The sequence below is a fragment of the Corvus moneduloides genome, chromosome 10 (assembly GCF_009650955.1).
Source record: "Corvus moneduloides isolate bCorMon1 chromosome 10, bCorMon1.pri, whole genome shotgun sequence".
In the NCBI taxonomy this organism is placed as follows: domain Eukaryota; kingdom Metazoa; phylum Chordata; class Aves; order Passeriformes; family Corvidae; genus Corvus; species Corvus moneduloides.
This window is the reverse complement of record NC_045485.1, coordinates 2,482,568-2,502,796: the sequence shown is the minus strand read 5'-3', so window position 1 is coordinate 2,502,796 and position 20,229 is coordinate 2,482,568. Positions and strand designations below refer to the sequence as shown.

The 20,229-nt window shown below is 57.5% G+C and overlaps 1 protein-coding gene across 9 annotated transcripts; it reads left to right on the top strand.

Moving 5' to 3' along the window:
* The first annotated feature begins 1,536 nt into the window (after positions 1-1,536).
* Positions 1,537-19,923, top strand: TRPM2 (transient receptor potential cation channel subfamily M member 2). 9 transcript variants are annotated; one of them, XM_032118963.1, is made up of 33 exons: positions 1,537-1,797; positions 3,174-3,440; positions 3,759-3,844; positions 4,292-4,460; positions 4,914-5,094; positions 5,506-5,672; positions 6,185-6,365; positions 6,978-7,039; positions 7,221-7,421; positions 7,766-7,868; positions 8,090-8,211; positions 9,218-9,568; positions 9,982-10,119; positions 10,710-10,839; positions 11,125-11,270; positions 11,403-11,515; positions 11,609-11,822; positions 12,425-12,543; positions 12,849-12,981; positions 13,118-13,289; positions 13,538-13,721; positions 13,902-14,080; positions 14,231-14,363; positions 14,474-14,561; positions 15,147-15,234; positions 15,581-15,732; positions 16,239-16,315; positions 16,406-16,507; positions 16,775-16,861; positions 16,954-17,128; positions 17,656-17,757; positions 18,239-18,355; positions 18,622-19,923. In XM_032118963.1, the coding sequence occupies exons 2-33, from the start codon at positions 3,246-3,248 to the stop codon at positions 18,745-18,747; spliced, it is 4,593 nt and encodes a 1,530-aa protein (XP_031974854.1). In that variant the 5' UTR covers positions 1,537-1,797; positions 3,174-3,245; the 3' UTR covers positions 18,748-19,923. The 9 variants fall into 9 exon arrangements, with proteins under 9 accessions (XP_031974854.1, XP_031974851.1, XP_031974857.1 ...); XM_032118962.1 differs by having other exon boundaries at positions 1,538-1,797; positions 11,606-11,822; XM_032118960.1 differs by having other exon boundaries at positions 11,403-11,822.
* Positions 19,924-20,229: the final 306 nt, after the last annotated feature.

Below are 20,229 nucleotides of genomic sequence, written 5' to 3'. Positions count from 1 at the left end.
CTAAACCATGTCCTCAAGTGCTACATCCACACATTCTTTTGAACACTTCCAGGGATGGGGACTCCACCACTGCCCTGAGTAGCCTGTTCAAATGCATGGCAAGCCTTTCAGTGAAGAATTTTTCCCTAATATCCAGCTTAAACCTCCCCTGGTGCAGCTTGAAGCTGTTTCCTCTTGTCCCTGGGAACAGATCCCACCCCCCCCTGGCTGCCCCCTCCTGTCAGGGAGTTGTGAACAGCGAGAAGGTCCCCCCTGAGCCTCCTTTTCTCCAGGCCAAGCCCCCCAGCTCCCTCAGCCATTCCTTGTAAGGCGTGTGCTCCAGACCCTTCACATCTCTGTTTCCTTCTGTGGACACCACTCTCTTCTCCAGCAAGAGCCAGGGGGTGTCTGGGCCTGGTGCTGCAGGACCCTCAGCTCGCTCAGAGCCGCAGTTGCCTGGGCTCCCCAGTGTGCTGCTGCTGCAGCCAAATCACTGCTGCAGCATCCACTGCCTTGGCTGCTGTCCTGGCCTGGCTTTGCTGCTCAGCACATTTCCCAAGGAAAATGGATGCTGGGTTTGTTAACTGAATGTTGTGGCAAATGTGAGTTATGTGGCTGCAAATCCACTGGAGAAGCCCATTCAGGGCACAGAGCATAATGGGAGGAGGAGAGCACCTGGAATGGGGAGGTGGGAAGCACCATCCAAAAGGCTTTTGTTGCCTCTGGTGGGACATGAATGAAATAAAAATTCCTCAATAAAAAGTTCCCCGATTAAAATTCACATGTGGCCCGTGCTGACCCAGGTGCCAGGTTGGGATGCGAAGCATGGAGTTACAAGTGTAAATATTTATTCATGGGCATGAGATGTCCCAGCCAAATCAGGGCACACAGATACGGTTCTTTATGAGGTTCTTACATCCAGCAAGCACTCAGGTGCAACACAATTTCACTGAGCACTGACTCCCACACTAACACATCTCCAGCCACAGTAAAACTTGGCAACAGCGCCCTGTTTCTGCTTGTCTATCGATCCAGGTGTCCTTGAGTCCCTCTGGCTGCAGTGACTGACCTGTGACACCAGACGAGGCTGGCAGTGTCTCAGAGCCTGGGATGCTGTGGTGCCTTGGTCATGCCAGGGATAAAGCTGTTCTTTACCCCTCAGGGACCGCTCTAAGCCTCCCAAAAGCAAAGCCCTTCTCTCCAGGGCCGGGCTGTCCTTTTGTTTGTTTTACTTCAGCACGAAGTCTGCAATAAAACTCCACTGCTTCTTTACATCACAGTGTTTAATTAACACATATATAGTATATATATACACAAATTCTGTATACTTGTGTAATACAAAGGATGCTTGACAGTTAGGGAAGGGATTTTTCACCACATTTACCAAGCCTGCCGCACACCCGGGCCTCCATCAGCGCTGCCGGGCTGCCGCTCCTTCCCGGCAGCATCCAGCCCCGAGCAGCCCCTGCCCGTCACCTCCGCCCGCAGCGGTTCGGGTGCGAGTGTCTTGCCCCTCGTGGGGCTGACGGACTGCGGGCAGTGCGAGAGTGACTCAGCCACTCCAGCAAACTCGGGACTTGCCTGGGCGCTGCAGCTCCTCGGCGGGGATCGCTTCTGCAGCCTGATTTGCTGGGAAGCTGCCAGCCGACTGCCACCTCCTCCTCCTCTCTGCAGGCAGCTCTGCCCTGTTCTCCGCTCGTCGCCTGTGTTTCCAGTGACAAAATGACCCACCGGACTAGAGGGACGCGGGGCTGAATCCCTCCGGCAGGGCACGGAGCGGAGGAGCCGGGGATGCGGCCGGAGGATGCGGCGGGGAAGGTACGGGCAGCCTCGCTGCGGTCGTGCCGGCGGAGGGGCGGCGGGGAGGGCAGGTTCACGGGCAGGATTCAGTCTTGCACCCCGTCCTGGTGGGTGCTGTGACCACCCCGTGCGACCGAGGGACGACCTGACCCCCTCAAACTGGGGGGGTGGGGGGCGGGGAAGGCAGAGCGTGCCGCGGGAGAGGTTCTGTCCTTGTCCCCGAGCCCTTAAGGACAGGTATTCCAGGTGTTGGAGGACCTGGCGTGGGAGCCCTTCCTGCATGGGCTTATGAGCTGCTTGTGGCCATGCCCCAAGCCCCCACGAGCCTGTCTGCCTTGTGGGGCCACGAACAGGAATTAAGAGTGCATTTGACCTTCTTTCAACTGCTCTTTCTCCAAAAATCAGATCTGCTGGGGGTTGTGCTGATGTGGAAAGCCAGTCCGACAAAATCTGCCTCCCAAGGTCAGTGGGGCTGTGTAGATCCTTGAAGGGAGGCTGATAAAATTGCTTTTCCTTGCTGCTCCATGATTTTGCATCAGCACTCCTTGTCCCCACAAGGACTCCCCACCCTTGGCTGAAATGCAGAATTTGGCTTGAAGAAAGCAGACAAAATCCTCCTTAGCACAGACCACACAGCTTGACCAGAGCATCACCTGAGCCCGGTGCTTCCTCCATTACCTAATCGCAGCTCTCCTGAGAGGACACCATCCCCCTTCAGGCTCCAGAGACACCCAGGAGCATTTCCACCTTTGCTCCAGCAGCTCTCCCATCTCAGCAAAGGGGGCTGTGAGTGTTTGCAGCCCCTACTTGCAGCAAGCCCATGTGCCTCTTGGGGCTCTCAGGGCACCTTTGCAGGGGACAGAGGACCCCTCCACAGAGGAGCACCCGGTCTCTGCAGCCAGCGTGTCCATATTCCCAGATTTTCCATGCAGGGCCATGCTCAGGCTGCTCACATAAGAGACCTAGTTTCTGCTCTCCCTGCTGCCAGAAATATCCCAGCTGCCTGCAGTGGAGAGCAGGTGAGGAGAGGTATAGGCTGGCAGGCTGCAAGTGGTGGGGCCACTTTGTGGACATTGATGGGCTTCCCTGGGGAAGCGTGGTGCATGCTGAGGCTGGTCACCACACACACGGCCCCTGTGTCAGGATTGTGGTGAGGGGATGGCAGGTTTCCCATGGACCAATCTCCACCCAGGGAACAATGGATGGGGCACCTCAGTGCTCTTGGTTCGTGGGCATCCTTTTTGGTTGAAGCCCAGGTTGCTCGGGGCTGGGAGCAACCTGGTCTAGGGGAAGGTGTCCCTGCCCATGGCAGGGAGGTGGAATGAGATGAACTTTAAGGCCCTTCCCAATCCAGACCGTTCTGGGATTCTCTGATTCTCTTCCACTGCCCTCAGGATGGGGATGTTCAGGAGCTCCCAGCCTAGGAACAGGAGAGAGGAGGCTGAGAAGCACAAGACACAGGAGCCATGTCCACGCGTGGCCGGTGCGCCAAGGTGCTCCCCTCCGAACTGAACAAGGTGTGCCCCGAGAGAGGAGATGAGCCTGCCACACAGCCCAGGAAGATGAGCGACTTTGAGGTGGTGCCCAACCTGCAGCAGAGCAGTAGCAGCGTCTCGAAGAGCAGGCGGAAGGCTCATTTCCCCACTGGCAGCAATGAAAAGGCAAGTTCAGGAGGTGCTGGAAGAGGGCACGGTTGGGCACACACATGAAATAGTGTTCATGAGTGTCTCACTAACAGGAGCATTAATAACCGATCAGGTTAGTTTTAGGGACAGACAGAAAACCTCCAAACATCTGAGGTACGTGGCCAGCACCCATATCCCCTCTCCTTGGAGTACATCTTTGTCCTTGCAGACAGCAATGGAGCTTTCATCCATCACACCCAAAGAAGCACCTATCACCACGGTGTCTGGCCCCTGGCATAACTTCTGGCTCTTTCCAGAAACCCTGACCCCTTGCTGCTTTTCTTGCTCTGTCAGGAAAATCTCATCTCCTGGATTCCTGAAAACATCCGGAAGAAGGAATGCACCTATTTTGTAGAAAGCTCCCAGACATCAGATTCTGGGTAAGTGAGACAGTCCCTCCTTCCCTACCCTGCCAGAAGAGCAGAAGTGAGGGTTGGTGACAAAGTTACAGCACCAGAAAATCCCACCTTTCTGTCACAGGGATTTAAAACCCCTCTGTTAACTGGTTCTCCACCACGTGGTGAGTCATCACACAGCTGAGATTCTGTGTGCAGAGAAAAACCTTTCCAATGCTTTTGCAGGCAGTCATTTCCATCCTAAATATTTCTCTCCCAAATCTCTACCAGTGGAGGGGGTTTTTTCCCCCTTAATTTCCCCCCAAACAATGCCTTTGTTTCTGCACAAGTTCTGAGCTGGAGGAGCAGCTGGGTGGGAGATGTGGACGCCTGTGTTGTTCCTCTGGAGAGCAGCACCTGCACCCAGCTGAGGTTGGGCTTTGCTTTTTGGGTTTCAGCTGTCATCAACCAAGTTGTTGGGGTGTGTTTCAGGAGGATCGTTTGCGAGTGTGGCTATCTCAGGGAACAGCACCTGGACGATGCTGCCAAACCTCCCATCTTCCTGGGGAAGGAATGGGATCCCCGCAGGCACATCCAGGAAATGCCAACGGATGCCTTCGGCGATATCCGCTTCACAGGCCTGGGACAGAAGACAGGGAAGGTGATCTGTTTGTCCCATCTGTGAGTGCGTGGGGAGCCAGTGGTTGGGTCTTGCCATGGCAGATGGTGTGGGAGTATTTCCCTCCTGAGTGAGAGGAGGTTGGGAAAGCGTGGAATTGCCCCAAAGGCAATTCAAGCAATGGAAGGGTTGAGACAGGACCCCTTCTCTCAGCCTTAGACCCTTTCTGAATCCACAGGACTCATGATTCAAGGAGTGGCTGTTGCCTGTCCTCATCCTTAGCTTTGTCTGGGGAACGTTTGTTCGAAGGGAAGAGAATGGGAATAGGGTCATGGAGAAAGACCTGGACCAGCAGCAGCAGCATGACTCTGCTGTGGAATGGTGTTGGGAAGCCTCTGGTTCTTTGGTGGGACAGGAGGAATTGTGGTGGGGGTGTCCTGTTACCCTGACCCCGTTGTTCATGCCCAAAACGTGTGCACATCCCTTTTTTTGCAGTACGTGCGTGTCTCCTCGGATACCCCTCCACGGGTCATCTACCACCTCATGACACAGCACTGGGGCCTCGACGCACCCAACCTGCTCATCTCAGTCACCGGGGGAGCCAAAAACTTCATCATGAAGCCAAGGCTGAAGAACATCTTCCGGCAAGGGCTAGTCAAGGTGGCCCAGACCACAGGTAAGAGATCATAGGATAATAAAATCACAGAATCACGGAATAGTTTGGGTTGAAAGGGACTTTTAAAGGTTATCTGGGTGCAGAGGGTCTCCCTGCGATTGTACCTGGCCATGCCAGGTTCAGTAAGTTGGGCTGTGCTGGTGATGCTGAGCTGTTTCAGGAGACCTGTAGGTCCCTTACCTGGACCACAATCACCAGGGATGGGCTGCTCCTGCTCAGTCTCTGCCAAGAGGCTCAAAAGGAGCTGGACTCAGAGATGTGCTGAAGGAGGCATTGCATGTGCTGCTAGGGCAGGGAGGAGACATCTTCTGGGGGATGGAGCATCCCCAAGGACACACAGCCATATGGGGGAGGCTGGGAGATCGCTGTGGGCAGAGCCTCTCCCTTCCCATGCCCCTCTGTGACCCCCAGGAGCCTGGATCATCACGGGGGGGTCCCACACTGGTGTGATGAAACAGGTGGGAGAGGCAGTGCGAGACTTCATCCTGAGCTGCAGCCACAAGGACGGCGACATCGTCACCATCGGCATTGCCACCTGGGGGACCGTGTACAACCGGGACAGCCTCGTCTGCCCCATGGTGAGCCACGCAAGGCTGGAGAGGGGATTGCTTTGCCTGTGCCTGGGCTGTCAGGGACGTCCTGCCAGGGACTGTGGTAGGAACAGGTGCTTCTAGATGTCACTGGGGCTGGCAGCCCTGGAAAATCCAACTCCAGAATGGTTTGGGTTGGAAGGAACCTTAAGGCTCACCTTGTTCCACCCCCTGTCATGGGCAGGGAACCTTTCATTAGACCAGGCTGCTCCAAGCTCCTTCCAGCCTGGCCTTGAACTCTTCCAGGGATGGTCCCAGGCTGGTATTTGCTGAGAAGCCCCTCCACCCTACCCAGTGTCTTGAGTAGGTTCTGTGCTCCTGGGAGGACTCTGGTGGGTGTGAGGGCCAGTGGAGCACGGGTCAAGGCTGATGTGAGCACTGTAGGGGCACAGGGACTGTTTGGCCCCACATGCTGACCCATTCCTGTCCCCACGTGCTGTTGGCTGTCTGGTGCTCCTCTGCCAGGCTTCTCCCAGAGTGTCTCCTCCTGCACCTTACAGGGGGGCTTTCCTGCTGAGTATGTGCTGGATGAGGAGAACCAAGGCAGCCTGTCATGCCTGGACAGCAACCATTCCCACTTCATCCTGGTGGATGATGGCACCCACGGGAGGTATGGGGTGGAAATCCCCCTGAGGACCAGGCTGGAGAAGTTCATTTCAGAGCAGACGAAGGTGAAAGGAGGTAATGGCAATGCACAGCCCAGCCTGAGGCAGGGATGGCCCCTCCCCCTGGAATGGTGTCCTTCCTGGGCTCCAGCAAGAGGCTGTGGCTTCCCCAGAGGATCCAGGCACAGGGTCTGAGAGGATTGCCATGATAAATGTGGAACCTGGTTCCTCAGCGACACAGATCAAAGAACCTTTCTCTGCCAGACTTATGGGATCACTAAAGGAGTCCCCAAACCTCGTGATGCTGAGCTGATCGGGGAGAGTAATTTCTCCCAAAGGGTCCCAAAGGAGCTTCCAGGCATCATCTTCTCACTGTGCAAAGGATATCCTGTTATAACACATGCACACGTGTGCTCACAGAATCCCAGAATCCCCTGAGCTGGAAGAGACCCATAAGGATCCCCAAGTCCAACTCCTGTCCCTGCACAAAACACCCCCAAAAATCCCACCACGTCTCTGACCTGCCCTGCCAGACAATCCCTGGGCATGGTTTTCCTCCCCTCTCCTGAAGCCTGACACTTCAGGGACAGTGCTCCCACCTTGCCTTTCGCACTCCACCACTCAGAGGAGACCGTGTGGGGGGGATCAGCCCTATGAGAAGGTGACCCTGGATTTTGCTTCCCTGCAGGCGTGGCTATCAAGATCCCCATCGTGTGTGTGGTGCTGGAAGGAGGCCCTGGGACTCTTGATGTAAGGAACCGCTTGTGGCAAGCTGAGGAGTGGGTGGAGGAGGGACAGCTCCTTCCCAGGGTGCTGCTCTCAGCGGTGCCACACTGACAGGAGTGCTGGGAGCAGCGCTGGTGACCCAAGCTCAGAGAGGGTCTGCTGGTGTCTGGGTGGGATCAGGACCAACCTCCCTGCTCTGTTGCAGACCATCTACAACGCCATCACCAACGGGACCCCGTGTGTGATTGTGGAAGGGTCCGGCCGTGTGGCCGATGTCATCGCCCAGGTGGCCAATCTGCCCGTGGCCAAGATAACCATCGCCTTGATCCAGAAGAAACTGAGCATCCTCTTCCACGACACCTATGAGCTCTTCACCGAGAGCAAACTGGTGGAGTGGACCAAGAAGGTGAGTCCCTTGCAGGCTCCTCTGAGCTTTGGGACACCAAAGGGGTCCCAGGGGTCCTGGCCCATGAGCAGCAAGGGTCCCAGCAGGACGTTTAAGGCTCATCTGCCTCCAGCCATCCTCATCATTGTCCTGGTGGGCACCCCAAGGGCTCAAACTCTGCTCCTCCACTGCCTGCTGCCTTTGGGCACAGAGGGAGTGTTTGTGACCAGCCCTCTCCATGAAGAGGACACAGCACAGGGTTTCTGCAGGCGACGGAGGAATTGCCCTGCACGGTGCAGGGGCCTGTGGGAAGCAGCAGGGAGGAGCTGCTGCTGCTCATTGCTTGCCCACGGCTCTCCTTGTAGATCCAAGACATAGTGCGGAGCCGGCAGCTCCTGACCATCTTCAGAGAGGGCAAATACGGCCAGCAGGACGTGGATGTGGCCATCCTCCAGGCCCTCTTCAAAGGTGAGGCGGGGGAGCCTTCCGGTGAGGATGGGACAAGGTGAACAGGATGGGGGTCAAGTCACCTCCTACTGCTACTGGACTTATGGGGTGACCAAAGAACTGCCCAAAGCTTGTTACTGGGGAGAGATGATTATCCAAAGGGCCACACCTCCAAGGAGGCTTCCATGTGGTGTCTTCTCACCGGATGATCCTCTGTTCTGACCTGTGCCCTTTGCATGCAGCATCCCGAAACCAGGACCACTTTGGTCGTGAGAACTGGGACCACCAGCTGAAGTTGGCTGTGGCCTGGAACAGGGTGGACATTGCCCGAAGCGAGATCTTCACCGATGACCACGACTGGAAGGTAAGGCCGTACCTGTGCTGCTTGTCTGGTCAGGCTTACAGCTTGTCAGGCCTGTGGATATGGAGGGCACTTCTCACCTTGGCCATGCCTGGGGAGAGTTTTAAAGGGATTTCTCTTGGACCCTGAACTCCCAGTGCATTAACTGGGGCTGTTCTTCAAAAATGCTCTCAAACCCCCGAAGCAGAGCTAAACACACACAAAGACAATTGGTATTTGGTTCAAACCCAGTGTTTTTAGCTAAACACACACAAACGCAATTGGTATTTTGTTCAAAACCAGTGTTTTTAAAGACCCATGTAGAACTTAAAATACCGCTTGACAGCTCTGCCCTGTGGTCACTGCTCAAATAGCAATTTGTCTCTAAAATCTCACCCAGCCTGGCGCTTCCCTGTTCACACCTTACTACAGAGTGGGGCAGGGGCCAGCTCTGCCATCCCATGCCTGATCCTGCTGTTGGGAAGTCGAGGCTGAGCAAGGTTGTCTGTCCTTTCTGTTGGGGCTGTGGGACTTGGAAGGGATTTTCCTGTTTCAGTCAACAGTTTGGGTTCCCCCAGCCCACATACCTTTGATAGGACTGGGAATGGCTGGTGGGAACCAGGAACCCAAAAGTGAAGCATTTGAGGATATGTGCCCCATCCCTGGAGAAGTTGAAGGTCAGGCTGGCAACCTGGACACCTGCAAGGTGTCCCTGCCCCTGGCCATGGATTGGAATGAGATGAGCTTCCAACCCAAACCATCCTGTGATTTTGTGATATTCATAAACTTGGGCTACTCTACCCATCCCTCTGCCCAGCAGCCAAGGGGGCAGAGGGCTCCACTGCCAGAGAAGAGTGCCCTCTTCTAACTCCCTGGGAATGTCCCACGAGTTTTAATGCATCCCAGATGCTCTTCCACATCCAGGGACTCCTCGTGTGCTCAGGGATAAAATCCTCCCCCCAAGTGAGGAGCAGGGTAGGGTCCTGCTCTGAGACCACAGAGCCCCTCACCTCTGCCTCCGGCCTGCCAGCCCTCAGATCTCCACCCCGTGATGGCAGCTGCCCTGATTTCCAACAAGCCAGAGTTTGTGAAGCTGTTCCTGGAGCAGGGAGTGCGTCTCAAGGAGTTTGTCACCTGGGACACCCTGGTTTACCTCTACGACAACCTGGCCCCGTCCTGCCTGTTCCACAGCAAGCTGCAGAAGGTGCTGCTGGAGGAGAGAGAGCACACAGCCGGCTCCAAAATGCCAAGGCTCCAGATGCACCACGTCTCCCAGGTGCTGCGGGAGCTGCTGGGCTGCTCCACACAGCCGCTGTACCCCAAGCCCAAGCACACGGAGCGGCCCCGGCTCTCCATCCCCGTGCCGCACATCAAGCTGAACGTACGCATCTCCAGGTTACCTGGCGGCAGGGGCGCGGCAGGGAGGGGACACTGGCTCAGGGAGCAGTCCTGGGGGTTGCAGCTGGGTCTCTGTCCTCTCGTCTGCTCAATAATCCTGTTTAAAGTGCCTTAAAGCCCCGCCCAAGTCATCTGCCCTGCATTCCAGGTGCAATACCCACCTTCCTACAGCTGTAGCACTGTGTGGTTGTGTGATGCTGGTGCGCGGGACCCAGTGGGGTGGGTGCACAGCTCCACATGATCCCAGCCCTAGAAAAAGTGGAATTACCAGGATGAGTCCAGTCTTGGCCACCCCTCTATCTGGGCAAAGTCCTTTCCATGGGTGGTGGAGGCAGCACCCAGGGTTTGAGTGGCTCTGTGCTGAGGGAGCAGGTCTGAGCACTGCACACCTTGCAGGTGCAGGGGTCAAGTCTCCGGTCCCTCTGCAAGCGCTCTGCTGGCCGAGTCACCTTCACCATGGACCCCGTCCGGGACCTGCTCATCTGGGCCGTGGTCCAGAACTGCAAGGAGCTGGCAGAAATCATCTGGGCCCAGGTATCACAGCTCTGAGCTCCTGTCATGGCTGAGGGGCTCATATGAAGCCACACCTCCCAGCCCCGAGGGGAACAGTGGAAACTGCTGGGATTTGGGATAGTGGGAGAGCTGCCCTGAGCCTGACCTCAGCCAAACAGGAGCCAGCCTGAGGGCACTTGGTGTCCATCCCCTGCCACACCATGAGGCCAGATCCCCCCCTCCCTTCCCAGCCAAAAGGTAGAGGGGATGTGTTGGGCCAGAAGTGGGCTAGTCAGGCTGAGAGAGCACACAGGGACGCGGCAGCTGAGGTGGAGAAGGCTTCCACCCATGAACAGCATTCTGGGACAAGAGGCAGTGTAGCTGGTGGCACAGTGAACATGCCAAGGAGTCACTCTGTCCCATCAGCCAAGACATCCCACAAATTCCCCGTGGCAGTGGGTTATCCAGAGGCGAGCTTGGCTTAGCCCTTGTCATGGCAAGCTGTCCATCCTGAGCACCCATCTGCTTGGGACACCCTCCTTCCCTCCTGTGGGAGCTGGGGAGGGCTTGTCAGGACTTCTGGGACTTGACAGACAGAGTGTCCATGCTTTCCTTATCCTCTTCTGTGCCAGAGCCAGGACTGCATGGCAGCTGCGCTGGCCTGCAGCAAAATCCTGAAGGAGCTGGCCAAGGAGGAGGAGGACACGGACACCACCGATGACATGCTGGCCCTGGCTGAGGAGTACGAGCACAAGGCAATTGGTGAGCGGGAGGGCACCAGCACCCCAGAGCTGCTCCTGCACCCCAGAGCTGCTCCTGCACCCCATAGGGCTGGTGAGCTTTACCCAGGAGATGGCTGGGGGGTGATAAATGAGGGTCCCATCCTCACAGTCAGGGCCATGATGCTCCAAAGGCTGTGCCTGCATGGTGGTGGGAGTGCAGCGAGTACCACTGTGTGGTGCAATGTCCCGATCCTGCTTGAAGGGTGACTCTGTGGGTGCTTGGCCCCAGAGCTCAGCCTCATCTTCCTGGTACCGGCCCCTCCAGGCGTGTTCACAGACTGCTACCGCAAGGATGAAGAGAGAGCCCAGAAGCTTCTCACCCGTGTCTCTGAAGCCTGGGGGAAGACAACCTGTCTGCAGCTGGCGTTGGAGGCCAAGAACATGAATTTTGTGTCCCATGGGGGTGTCCAGGTGGGCTCCCAGCAGCGGCCCTTGGAGGGAATGTGCGCAAGTGCCCCCAAGATCCAGAGTTCCTTGTGGGCAGCAGTGGGACTCTGCCCTGCAGCCTCTGTAACCAGCACTCCTCTTGCTCCCTCTTCACAGGCTTTTCTAACCAAGGTCTGGTGGGGGAAGCTGTGTGTGGACAACGGGCTTTGGCGGGTGATTACGTGCATGCTGTTCTTCCCCCTGCTCTACACCAACCTCATCACCTTCAGGTACTCCTGGCAGCAGGGATTTCCTCTGGCTGGGGGAAGCTGCTGCGGCATCCCCTGGGCAGCCGAGCCCACATCCCTCCCTGCTCTCAGCAGGGAGAAGAGGCTGCAGCCCATGGGCTGCCTGACACGTCTCCGAGCCTTCTTCACAGCACCCATCGTCATCTTCCTCATGAACATCCTCTCCTACTTCACCTTCCTCCTGCTCTTCGCATACGTCCTGATGGTTGACTTCCAGCCGATGCCAACCTGGCGGGAATACCTCATCTACTTCTGGCTCTTCTCCCTGGTGTGCGAGGAGACCCGCCAGGTGTGGGCAGGCAGAGCTGAGGCTGGGAGGTGGCAGAGGAGGAGAGACACCCCTCTGGGTGCTCCTGGGAGGTCCCACACAGCTCATGTTCCCATGCTGCTTCTCATGTCACCACCTATTCAGAGAGGTCCCAGCACGTGGGACCACCAGATCCCCCAGCTCTGAGGCCAGGGATTCTCCTTAGCTGCATCTGGCTTGGCCCTGTATATTTGCAGAAGAAAATGCTGTAGGTCTGGTGGGCTTTGCCCAGGAGGTGTCTGGTGTCTGTTTTGGGAATGTCAGGAGATGGAGGGAGCACTTCCTTTGGGTGAATTCCCAGCAGGATTTCCAGGCTTTGCTTGACATTTGAGATTTTTCAGCTTTTGCTTCAACAACTCAGTGCCTTTCTCCTCCAGCCTGAAGAGCCCCAATGTCCCAGGTGTCCCCATGCTCCTTCCCAGGTGTCCCCATGCTCCTCCCATGCCCGTAAAGAAAACCTCATAAGTTCAGGTTACCTTTGGGTCAGCGAGAGTGTCCAGAGATGGCCAGATGATCTGTGTGGTCTCTCTCCTCTCTGAGGCACACGAGTATCTTACACCCAGCCCTTCCTCTCTTCCCGACAGCTGTTGTATGACCCAGACGGACTCGGGGTAGTGAAAATGGCTTCCCTGTACATCAAGGACTTCTGGAATAAGCTGGACATCTGCGCCATTCTGGTCTTTATCGCCGGGCTGACTTGCAGGTGAGCTGCAGAGCTCAGTAGTATTTTCATAGAATCCCGGAATCCCAGAATGGGTTGGGTTGGAAGGGACCTTAAAGCTCACCCAGTCCCACCCCCTGCCATGGGCAGGGACACCTTCCACTATCCCAGGTTGCTCCAAGCCCCGTCCAACCTGGCCTTGGACACTGCCAGGGATGGGGCAGCCACAGCTTCTCTGGGCACCCTGTGCCAGGGCCTCCCCACCCTCACAGTGATTCCAACCCAAATGATCCTATATGGTTCTATGGTGGCGCTGAGGTGTTTCCTTTCCTCTCTTCCGTGTCCAGGCTGATCCCATCAACATTATATCCTGGGCGCATCATACTGTCCCTGGCTTTTATCATTTTCTGCCTGCGCCTGATGCACATTTTCACAGTCAGTAAAACACTGGGGCCCAAGATCATCATTGTGAAGCGGATGGTGAGAGCTCCCCTCTGTCATGCCAGGGTGATGCTGGACCATCCTGCTAGAGCAGCTGGATATGCCACCCATGTTATCCCATCCTGGAGAGGGGCTTGCTCCAGCACACAGCTATCCTTCCCCTCTGTCTTTGCAGATGAAGGATGTCTTCTTCTTTCTCTTCCTGCTGGCAGTGTGGGTGGTGTCCTTTGGGGTGGCCAAGCAGGCTATCCTGATCCACAACGAGGAACGCGTGGAGTGGCTTTTCCGTGGCGTGGTCTATCACTCCTACCTGACCATCTTTGGGCAGATTCCCTCCTACATCGATGGTAAGGGACTCTGGCCTGTGACAGAGCATGGCACGAGCAGGGTGGCTGTGACAAAGCTGATGTACCGAACTTAATGCCCTGTTGGCCCATGGAAGTCCCACACAGTGAACAGAGCACCTGGGATGACACAGATGGAGGTCAAATCCCTGCCTGGTGCTAAGCTCCCTGGATGCTGGCTACTTTCAGAATGTGCTCCCCAAGACGCTTGAGGTTTGGCCACCACAGAGTCACGCTGTGCTCTCCCATAGGGGTCAACTTCAACATCGACCAGTGCAGCCCCAATGGGACCGACCCCTACAAGCCCAAGTGTCCAGAGACAAACGCGGACAACAAGAAACCCATCTTCCCAGAATGGCTGACGGTCATCTTGCTGTGCCTGTACCTGCTCTTCACCAACATCCTCCTCCTCAACCTCCTCATCGCCATGTTCAAGTGAGTCTGGGGGGCTCTAGATGTGGTGGAAGTAGTGGGATCCCACTTGGGAGTTATGGATGTGGTGGAGGTCATGGCAGGTCAGGGCTGATCAGGGAGGTGGGTGGAACTGGGACACCATTCAGACACGATGTGCCCCCTCATCCCCACGGCATGCCTGACACCTGGGCTCTGCCCCAGCTACACCTTCCAGCAGGTGCAGGAGCACACGGACCAGATCTGGAAGTTCCAGCGGCACGACCTGATCGAGGAGTACCACGGCCGCCCACCCGCGCCCCCACCCCTCATCCTGCTCAACCACCTGCAGCTCCTGGTCCGGCGGGGCTTGCTCCGCCGGCCGGCCACACACCACAAGCTCAGTGAGGACCAGCATCTCCCTCCTTCCCTTTGCCCCCCGCCTCAGGGCATGGTGCCATGTGCCGAGGCACAAGGCTGGGCATACGGGCTGTGGTCCTGGGGTTTGGGATGCCCAGAGATGTGACAGCACTGCCATCCCCTTCCTTTGGCAGAGGAGAAGCTGGAGAAGAACGAAGAAGCTGCCCTTCTCTCGTGGGAGATGTACCTGAAGGAGAACTACCTGCAGCACCAGCAGTGCCAGGAGAAGCAGAACACGGAGCAGATGATCCGGGACATTGCACAGAGGTACTGATGCTCCTGAGAAAGGATGTTCTTTCTGTCCTTCCATGTCCTGGGCAGGGAAGAGTTGGGATCAGTGGCTGTCGAGGGTGTTCCAACCAGCCCTGTCCCTCCAGGGTTGATGTACTGGCAGAGCTGCTGGACTTGGACCGGGTGAAGAGGACAGGGGTAGTGGAGCAAAGACTGGGCTCTCTGGAGGACCAGGTGAGGCAAAACGAAGGCAACTACCCAAGAAAGGTGAAATTTTTCCAGGGCCTGAGTCAATCGAACCAGAGCACAAAATCTCTCTGAATCAATACCCTCTGAGACAGTTCGAGTTTCATTGCCGTCAGCATCTGAGGGGAAAAGGTTTATAGGAATACTTCTGTTTGACCCCAAAGTAAACAAGATGCAGATGGGATGTGGTGGGATGGGCCACTGCCTCCACTAGCCACCCAAACAGTTAGAGCTGACCCAGCTCTTCTCCTTGGCCTGAGAGGACCCTCCAGACCTCCTGGGGACACAGACTCTCTGTCCCCTCCCTTTGGAGCTGCACGAGCAGTGGGATGCCCAGGGAGCCGGCCCAGCCCTGCCATATCCTGTTTCCATTTCCCTTTCCACCTGCTTTGTAAAAATATTTCCCTGGAGAAGGTTTTCCAAGGCAAACATCAGGACCTAGCCAGGACCACTGCTGCCCGCAGGGTGCAGCAGGCAGTGCCAAGGGCAGCATTCCCTGCCCGCTGACAGGGCTGAATCCCATGGTATTCGGGGGGCAGTGGGGCCGGGGTGACCCTCTCCTGTGCCCTGCAGGTGCAGCAGAGTGCCCAGGCCCTGAGGTGGATGATGCAGGCGCTGAGGGGCAATGGCTTCAGCTCAGGCGAGGATGTGCCGCCCGTGGGTAAGCGGGGCCCGACTCCTCCCCAGCAGCACCGGGGAAGCCTTGGGCCCTGGACAGGGGCTGAGCAGCCCCTCACACCCCTCTGTCAAGCAGTGAGGCAGAGGTTCCTTTGGTTCTGGGAGGTTTGATGTCTCCATGAGGTCATCCAGCCCCTTCTGAGTGCATTCTCACCCTCCCTGGGGTTTCTTCCAGGGCCTGCCAGAAGGGGAGCCAAGGTCCACGTCCCCAGGGGACATCAGCATCCCCATGGAGACACCCAGCCAGCCCCCTCAGCAGAGCCCCGGTCCACAGTGCTGGACTTGGTGCCCTGCTTTGTGGCACCCTGCTGTCTGTGTCTGCCTCACAGGCTCCTCCAAAGCCTTGGACACGAAGGAGATTGACCTGGAGGGGAGACCCGAGGAGAGCCAGCCCCCGTACCACGTGCTTGCCCGAAACCTCCTGTACCCTGGGTCTCACACTCTCCGCTTCCCTGTGCCAGATGAGAAGGTGCCCTGGGAGGTAGGAGCTGTGACGCTGGGCAGTGGGGCTGGGAGGAGGAGGCTTGAGGCGTATCCTGACAGTGGTGGGAAGAGGAACCCATCATCCCATTTGAGAACTTTTGTTCTTCCCAGCCCTGGAGCCTTTAGCTTCCTGGAGTCACTGCTTGAGGCTCCCCCAGAGAAAATAGCATCATTCCTGCTAGGATCTGCAGTGCTAGGAATGCCTGGGGATGCTTGGTTGGACACAGAGGGTACAACCACCCACCTCTGCATTTCCTGAAGCACAGCTGCCTCAGGGTCAGGGTCCAGGGCAGGATCTGGCACTGTCTTCCACGGGGGTGTGAGCCCTCCAGCCAAGGCCCTGAGCTCAGCCCCCAGCAGAGCCTGGAGCATCACTTGGGGAGTGATGCCACAAACTGGGCAGAGGAAGAGACTGGGGCATAAGGTGTTCCCGGGGTCCCAGAACCTGTCTGCTGTGAGAGCAGGGGCACAAGCTGGGGGCTCACACAGCCATGTGTTGTGCAGGTGGATTTCCCACTCTACGACCCCCCTGCCTACTCGGCCGACCACAAGGACATGGCTGTGCAGGACCCCTTCAGCCTGTGAGTCTTCCCCCACGGCTCCGCAGCCCTCCACCCCTTCCCTGGGTGGCACAGCCAGCCCTCCCTGCCGGGCTGCCTCCCACCCTCCAGCTCCTTGGAGTCTCTCCTGAAGATCAACTACAACACCATGGACGGGCTGATCGACCGGCAGAGCTTCCACGGGCTCTACGCCGTGCAGGACGGGCTGCCACTGTGAGTGCCACCACCACGGGCTCGCTGGGAGCCAGGGGGGAGGCAAAGCACTGGGACACGGAGAGGCCAGGGGTGCCTGGGCACATCCATCCTGTTCCCACTTTCCTATGGCTAATGGTGGGGCAGGGATAATTGCGTGCATTGTCCTTAGGGCTGACCCCAAAGGAAACACCCCAAAAGACATGGGGTGCAGCGGCAGGGAAGTGTTATAGGGGTGCACAGAGGGAGTCTGGCGCTGCCCCAGCCCCCTCACTCTCACTCTGGCAGGAACCCCATGGGCAGGACGGGGCTGCGAGGCCGTGGGAGGCTGCACTGCTTTGGGCCCAACCATGCCCTGCACCCTGTTGTGACCCGGTGAGTGTGTCCTGCTCCAGCACGGGGCTGAGGACGTGGCGTGGAAAAGGGGGCATGGGGTCACCTCAGAGACCTGGCCAAACCCCGCACAGCCAGTGTGACCACTGCTGGGCAGAGGGGAGCCAAGTCCAGCTGCAGCATGGCAGGGGCCTCTCTCACAGCTGGAGGAGGAATTTGGATGGGTCCATTATAAGGAAGAGCCTGAAGAAGATGCTGGAAGTCCTGGTGGCCCAATATCCGTTGTCAGATGTCTGGGCTCTGCCTGGGGTAAGAGCTGGTGGAAACCAGGGCTGGTGCAGAGGGAGCTGAGGAGATGGGAGAGAGAGAGGGAGGGAGAGAGGGAGGGAGGGAGGGAGGGAGGGAGGAAGAAAGTCCCACAGAAAGGGGGAACCACAGGCATGTGGCAGCCGTGGCTGAGGAGGTACCTCTGCCCCTCCTGCAGAGCCTCTGCATGCCAGGGGTGCTCCCTACACACACTCCCCCACCCTGACCTGCTGCCTCCTGCCTCTCCCTGCTTCCCCTCCGCGGCTTCAATCCTCACATGTCCTTCATGTGAGCCTGTTAAGCCAGTGGCAAAGCATCCTTTGGCAGACATTGGATCAGGCAAACTCAGACATCCGCTTGGGCAGAGCTGAGGACTTTGGGCAGGAGAGGGAGGATGGGAGGCACCAGCAGACCTCGTGGTATCTTCTGCAGTGGTGGCAGGCCACTGCCTGATGGCCAAGCTGGTGGCAGGGAGGGAGGCTGGGCTGTGCTGATGGCAGGCCCCATAGCTGACATCTGCTTTGGCACAGGGGTCACTGGAGCCAGGTGAGACACTGCCACTGAAGCTCAAGTGGATCCTGCGCCGGGAGTTCTGGCCCCAGTTCCAGAACCTGCTGAAACAAGGCACTGAGGTGGGTGGCACACAGGTGTCTCTGTGGTATCGGGCCACAGGAGGGTTCAGGGCTACAGGGGCATGTGGGCATCACCCCAACACAGGGACACGCAGGTGTCATGGTGGTACAGGCACATGGGGACATCACCACAGCACGGGGACATGTGGACATCGTGGTGTGACCCAGGGTACAGGAGCAGGGTGCGTCACCTCTTGGCAGCAGCTCCCACCAGAGAGGAAGGGCTAGGGGAGGTGAAGACATGCCATAATGCACGTGTGGGGGTCAGGGAGCAGCCCAGAGACCCCGGGGGAAGGCTGCCCACACCAGTGTCTGTGCCTGCCGCAGTGACTCCCCATGGCTCCAGCTGTAGTGGGAACAGGGCTCTGGTCTCCAGCAGGGCAGAAGAGCTGCAGGACAATGCCCCACCCACCCCCAGGGCCCCCAGGGTGCCTTCAGAGAGGTGATGAGGGCTCTGCTTGTGTGGCATCTCCATGCACAGGTACACAAGGGGTACCTCGACGACCCACGCAACACAGATAACGCCTGGGTGGAGACGGTCGCCATCAGCGTGCACTTCGACACCCAGAACGACGTGGAGATGAAGCGGCTGAATTCGGTACAGGGCTGTCACCCCTGAGGGCTCCCTGACCTGGCCCACAGCGGGCCTGGGGTGCAGGAGCCAGATCTCCAGACCCAGATCTCCACAGGACTGGGATTCTCTGGCTGCATACAGTGGGGGAAGAACATGGGGATGAACGTGGGTGGCACCTCAGTGTGTGCCCTGAAAAGAAAGGGCAGGAGGCTGGGGACTAGAGGGGCTGTTGAGCGTGGCTGGCATGGCCCCTTGCTGGCAGCACATGCCTGACATCTGTCCCCTTCCAGTTCCTCCAGGGCTGCGACCCAGAGCTGTGCATCCGCTGGCAGGTGCTGGACAAGAGGATCCCCCTGCACGCCAACCACAAGGAGCTCCTGCACAAGGTCTCAACCCTCCTCGGTGCCTACTACTGAGGCCTCATGCACAGGCCAGGGCTCCTGCTGCCCCAGACCAGGGTCTGGCTGGGACCTGCAGCTCCACCCCAGCTCACCTGTGAGAACATGGGAGCTGCTGGGGTTGAGGTACTCTGGGTGCCTCTGTGAATGTATGCTGCAGGTGGCTGGGAGGAAAAGTGCCCCCTCCCTGGGGGCAGGGGCTGCCTGGGCAGTGCATCCCAGTCACCTGAGCCACCAAGCTCAGCCCCAGCTTGTGTCTTGGTGCTTCCACATCAGCCCACAGCACTGGCCCGGAGCTTGGGCCACACAGAGCCACAGGGCTTTTGCTGTGAGATGGTCCTTCTGTCCACTCCAACCTGCTCTTGGCTTTGGGATGGGCACTGAGGGCTCACCCATCCCAGCTATCCCTCTGCCAGAATATCCATCACTGCTCCCTGCTCCTTCTCTGAGCCCTGGCAGCCCCACTGCCACAGATCCCAAAGCATTGCTCTGGACAAGGCTTGGAGTCACTCCTGTGGTCGCTGTACCCATATCTCTGGTTGCCTCAGACCCAACAACATGGTCCTGAGCTGTGATCCAGCACTTCTGAAAGTGTGGGCAGCTCTTGGCTCATATACCTATGGTTTCATAGCTCTGCACAGGCCCACCTGCCATGCCCCAAACTGATACGTGATCCTGCGTGTGTATGCTGAGCACTGGCTTGTAGCTAAACTTCCTTCCTCCCTCTGAGCCAAGGCCCCAGCTAAACGTCACCTGCCTGTCCCCATCTCCTCGTGCACATGGATGGAAAGGGGCAGCTTGCTGGGACACGGGTGATCCATGCCCTGTGGTTCCTTGGGCAGGCAGGGACAGGAGAGGGGACATCAGTGTGTCGATCCCTGCTTTAAAGGGTCTTTCATTCACATTTTCTGTTGCCTGCCATGGGGGGAACAAGGCCCAGTGGACACATTTTTTGATCATCCAGAAGAGCCTCACAGTGGCATGTTATGCCTGGGACTGCTCAGGAAGGGATTTCAGGTCCCCCACCTTCTCCCAGTGGATCAGACACTGGCAGCCAAGGCTGCTCATCCCACACTGGTGGCCACCACAGCACAACTGCAGTTTCACCAGTGACACATTGGGGTTTGGCAAGGGGAGGAGGCTCAGTCTGGCAATGTATTCAACCCAGCTCAATAAACCATGTATTAAACAACTGCAGGCTGGTGGTGTCTTATGGCTGTTGAACCAGGGGCTGTTCCTGGAGGCCATGCAAGCTGTTTGTGGAGGCCACGCTTGGAGCTCACTTCCAGGATAAGCCCAATTCCCACCCCAATCTTGTTGTACAAACTCACTTTGCCTGTAGACTGACCCCCAGTGATGGATGAATCACAGAATGGTTCGGGTTGGAAGGGACTTTAATGATCATTTCATTCCAAGCCCCCTGCCTTGGGCAGGAACACCCTGCAGCAGACCAGGGTGATGGAGACGACTTGATCCGTTTAGAGCTGGTATGGGAGCTGT

Bases quoted from the DNA above. Each gene is read 5' to 3' on its own strand.
- TRPM2 (XM_032118960.1), top strand. From the start codon at position 3,246: ATGTCCACGCGTGGCCGGTGCGCCAAGGTGCTCCCCTCCGAACTGAAC. The intron at 7,040-7,220 runs GTAAGGAACCGC...GCTCTGTTGCAG, and splicing joins GAGGCCCTGGGACTCTTGAT to ACCATCTACAACGCCATCAC. The intron at 12,544-12,848 runs GTGAGCTGCAGA...TTCCGTGTCCAG, and splicing joins ATCGCCGGGCTGACTTGCAG to GCTGATCCCATCAACATTAT.